This window comes from Anolis carolinensis, unplaced genomic scaffold, assembly GCF_035594765.1.
Source record: "Anolis carolinensis isolate JA03-04 unplaced genomic scaffold, rAnoCar3.1.pri scaffold_11, whole genome shotgun sequence".
Lineage (NCBI taxonomy): Eukaryota > Metazoa > Chordata > Lepidosauria > Squamata > Dactyloidae > Anolis > Anolis carolinensis.
In genome coordinates this window covers 21904800-21909799 of record NW_026943822.1, presented here as the reverse complement: position 1 = coordinate 21909799, position 5000 = coordinate 21904800, and the positions used below count along the sequence as shown (strand labels likewise).

General features: G+C 36.6%; 1 protein-coding gene across 1 annotated transcript in view; it reads right to left on the bottom strand.

Moving 5' to 3' along the window:
- isl2 (ISL LIM homeobox 2) overlaps positions 1 to 5000 on the bottom strand; it is a 24673-nt gene that overhangs the window by 10098 nt on the left and 9575 nt on the right. The window contains exon 2 of the mRNA XM_062963023.1: positions 4075 to 4264. Within this exon, the coding sequence (XP_062819093.1) occupies positions 4075 to 4264 (190 nt within the window). The remainder of the gene's footprint in view (positions 1 to 4074; positions 4265 to 5000) is intronic.

The following is a 5000-nucleotide window of genomic DNA, read 5'->3' as shown; positions in this document are numbered from 1 at the left end:
CACGATGTATTGAAAACATTGACTACAAAAATGCGTTGGATAATCCAGAACGTTGGATAAGCGAGTGTTGGATAAGTGAGACTATACTGTATATCTATATATGGCTATCCAACCTCTGCCATAAAAATCAGGTGAAATGTCAGGAGACAGTGCTTCTGGAATATATCTATCTATCTATCTATCTATCTATCTATCTATCTATATATATATATGGCTATCCATATATGTTGGATAAGTGAGACTATACTGTATATCTATATATGGCTATCCAACCTCTGCCATAAAAATCAGGTGAAATGTCAGGAGACAGTGCTTCTGGAATATATCTATCTATCTATCTATCTATATATATATATATATGGCTATCCATATATGTTGGATAAGTGAGACTATACTGTATATCTATATATGGCTATCCAACCTCTGCCATAAAAATCAGGTGAAATGTCAGGAGAGAGTGCTTCTGGAATATATCTATCTATCTATCTATCTATCTATCTATATGGCTATCCATATATGTTGGATAAGTGAGACTATACTGTATATCTATATATGGCTATCCAACCTCTGCCATAAAAATCAGGTGAAATGTCAGGAGAGAGTGCTTCTGGAATATATCTATCTATCTATCTATCTATCTATCTATCTATCTATCTATCTATCTATATGGCTATCCATATATGTTGGATAAGTGAGACTCTGCTGTATTCCCGAAATCCAGAAAGAAAATAATATTTCGACCTGGATCCGATCTAGATATATAATAGCAAATAATACTCAGACTTGGGTCCCATCGGTTATATACATGAAGAATATTTAGACTTGGTTCCCATCTGATCCAAAATGCGAACCAAGGATAGTCGCCCTGTTTCCCTCGCAAAGTAATCCGAATTCATGGAGAAAGGCGGCCGGAATAATACCGAACTATAGCAATCATCTTAACCAGAATATAGTTGGTTAATTCGTTTCCCATTTCAGGTTATCCCAATCCCAGTCTAATTTCCTGAATTCAGGTGGGAATCCTGTATCAATAGCAATCGAGATGCAAAGGAAGCAAGGCTTCCATGATTATTTCCCTTTTTGCAGCCTTTTTTTTTTTTGCTCCCTTCCTTGCAAGTAAACCGAGCAAAATGCGTTTCCCTCCGGAATAATAATAATAATAAATAATAAATAATGTTTCCTTCCAAAATCGGATCAGAACAAAACGTGTCCTGTTCATGGGAGGCTTCCTAAGAGAAATCCAGTGCCTCCTTCTTCCCGAAATCTGTCCGAAACTTCCAACTAAATCATCATTTTCTATTCTGAAATCTTTTCCAAAGAGAAGGCCAACCAACGCGGAGAAGAGATGCCTTTCTTTGCCTTCAAATGAATGCGTTTTGTGACAAACTTGCCCTCATTGCAAAGGGATAATTTTAAATCAGACTAAAAACGGCTCTCTTTGCAAAGCAGATCATCATATTTTTGCACCACAATCATATTTTTTTTCGCAAATTAATTATACCCAAATAAATAATATATTTTTTCAAAAACGAGGAGAAAGAGGAATAATATATTATCAATATATAGTATATTTATATATATAACATATCATATTTATATTTATACTAGCTGTGCCCGGCCACGCGTTGCTGTGGCAAAGTGGTGGTGGTATTGGTTAAAAATGGTTGTGTTATTTTTATTTGACGTTATTTGCATTTTTTAAAATTAATTTTATTGTAAGTTATATTTTTATTTATTATACTTTATTATTTTCTTGAATTATTTTTAGTTATTTTCTATTATAGTATTTTATTGTATTAATTTTTTAGTGGTTTTTATTGTTTTTTATTGGGTTGCTAGGAGACCAAGTGGGCGGAGCTTAGCCTTCTAACTGGCAGCAATTGGATAAAAACAATTATTCCTCTCCCTCTAATTAGGAATTTATTTTTCTTTTCTTTTTGTTGTATCAACCTAGAGCTGTGAATGATGGGTTGTGTTGTCAAATTTCGAGGTTGGGGGGCCTGTAGTTTTGTTGTTTTGTCCACTGCCCTGATGCCATCACTCTTTTATATATATAGATATATATATATCTCATTTATTTAAAATATATTATATAGAGGAAGGAGAGGAATATTATATTATCAATATATAGTATATATAATAATACGTTCTATTTTTATTTATATATATAATAATATATATAATATCCTATATATATATAATATCCTAATTTATTTAAATATATACTATATTATCAATATATAGTATATATAATAATACGTTATATTTTTATTTATATATATATAATAAAAATATAAAATATATACTATATATTGATAATATAGTATATATTTAAATAAATTAGGATATTATATATATATATATATATATATATATAAAATATTAAGATATATTTGTCTCATCATATATATATATATATATATATATATATATATATATATATATATCCTTCTTGTGAAGTTTGCACAATAATAATATATTATTCCCTGCCTCATTACATTATTATGATGCATTATATTATATTCTTTGCACTTTAAATAAATTTTTCCTTTTTGAAGAAGTTTGTACAATTAATAATTATCACTATTAATGAGAATAATTGTGTGAACTTCTCGAGGATAAAAGTATAGAGAGAGAGAGAGAGAGAAATGAGACTAAAATGAGACAATAATAATAATAATAATAATAATAATAATAATAATAATAATAATAAATTAATTGTATTTGTTACCTGCCTCTCCTAGTGGCACAATTATTGTTATAAATACAGTAGAGTCTCACTTATCCAAGCTTCTGGATAATCCAAGTCATTTTTGTAGTCAATGTTTTCAATATATCGTGATATTTTGGTGCTAAATTCGTAAATACAGTAATTACAACATGGCATTACTGCGTATTGAACTACTTTTTTTGTCAAATTTGTTGTATAACATGATGTTTTGGTGCTTAATTTGTAAAATCATCACCTAATATGATGCTTAATAGGCTTTTCCTTAATCTCTCCTTATTATCCAAGATACTCGCTTATCCAAGCTTCTGCCGGCCCGTTTATGTTGGATAAGTGAGACTCTACTGTAATAATAATAATAATAATAATAATAATAATAATAATAATAATAATAAGGTTGCTTGGAGTTTTCTGGGCTGTCTGGCCATGTTCCAGAAGCATGCTCTCCTGACGTTTCGCCCACATCTGTGGCAGGCATCCTCATATATTATATTCTAATAATAATAATAATAATAATAATAATAATAATAATAATAATAATAATAATAGGGTTGCTGGGAGGAATTTTCCAGGCTGCCTGCCCATGTTCCAGAAGCATGCTCTCCTGACGTTTCGCCCACATATCTGTGGCAGGCATCCTCATATATTATATTCTAATAATAATAATAATAATAATAATAATAATAATAATAATAATAATAATAGGGTTGCTGGGAGGAATTTTCCGGGCTGCCTGCCCATGTTCCAGAAGCATGCTCTCCTGACGTTTCGCCCACATATCTGTGGCAGGCATCCTCATATATTATATTCTAATAATAATAATAATAATAATAATAATAATAATAATAGGGTTGCTGGGACTTTTCTGGTCTCTGTGGCCATGTCCCAGAAACATTCTCTCCTGACGTTTCGCCCACATATCTGTGGCAGGCATCCTCATATATTATATTCTAATAATAATAATAATAATAATAATAATAATAATAATAGGGTTGCTGGGAGGAATTTTCCAGGCTGCCTGCCCATGTTCCAGAAGCATGCTCTCCTGACGTTTCGCCCACATATCTGTGGCAGGCATCCTCATATATTATATTCTAATAATAATAATAATAATAATAATAATAATAATAATAATAAGGTTGCTGGGAGGAATTTCCCAGGCTGCCTGCCCATGTTCCAGAAGCATGCTCTCCTGACGTTTCGCCCACATATCTGTGGCAGGCATCCTGCGGATGCCTGCCACAGATATGTGGGCGAAACGTCAGGAGAGCATGCTTCTGGAACATGGGAAGGCAGCCCGGAAAAATTCCTGCCAGGCCGGGAGTGAAGAGTGAGGTCTGCCTGACCTGAAGTAGTCCCTCTTGCAGTAGGTCTTTCCCTCCTTGACGAAGCAGGTGCAGGTCTCGTCCAGGGCCTGGCTGCACCCGTGGCACTTGAGGCAGGCCGCGTGCCACTCCAGGTCCGGGGCCACGCGCAGGATGTACGGGTCCAGGATCTCCCCGCCGCAGCCCACGCACCGAGGCACCGCACGGCGCCCTGCAAGGCAAAGGCAGCAGGCACGCACTCCTTCAGCACTGCCAGCGCCGCTCTCTCCACCCCTTGGGGTGATTCGCACCCTCATGACCTACCTACCTTTGCACCAGTTGGCATTGCAAGGGCAGCAGGGCCCGGCCCAGGGGAAGCCGGGAAGTGGCCCACCTGGAGATGGAAGGCGAAGGGGTTTGGCCCGCAGGGCCCGTGGGAACAGGCGTGGACACTCTTGGGCCTACCATTCCTTCCCTCCCTATTTCCTCCTTTCTTTCCTTTCCCTTCCTTTTCCATCCCTATTCCTTCCTTTCTTATTTCCTCATCTCCTTTCCTTCCTTCCTTCCATCCTTTCCTTTTCCTTTTCCTTTCCCTTCCCTTCCCTTCTCCCTTCCTTCCTTCCTTCCTTCCTTCCTTCCTTCCTTCCTTCCTTCCTTCCTTCCTTCCTTCCATCCATCCATCCTTTCCCTTCCCTTCCCTTCCCTTCCCTTCTCCCTTCCTTCCTTCCTTCCTTCCTTCCTTCCTTCCTTCCTTCCTTCCTTCCTTCCTTCCTTCCTTCCCTTCCCTTCCCTTCCCTTCCCTTCTCCCTTCCTTCCTTCCTTCCTTCCATCCTTTCCTTTTCCTTTTCCTTTTCCTTTCCCTTCCCTTCCCTTCTCCCTTCCTTCCTTCCTTCCTTCCTTCCTTCCTTCCTTCCTTCCTTCCATCCATCCATCCTTTCCCTTCCCTTCCCTTCCTTTCTCTCTTCCTT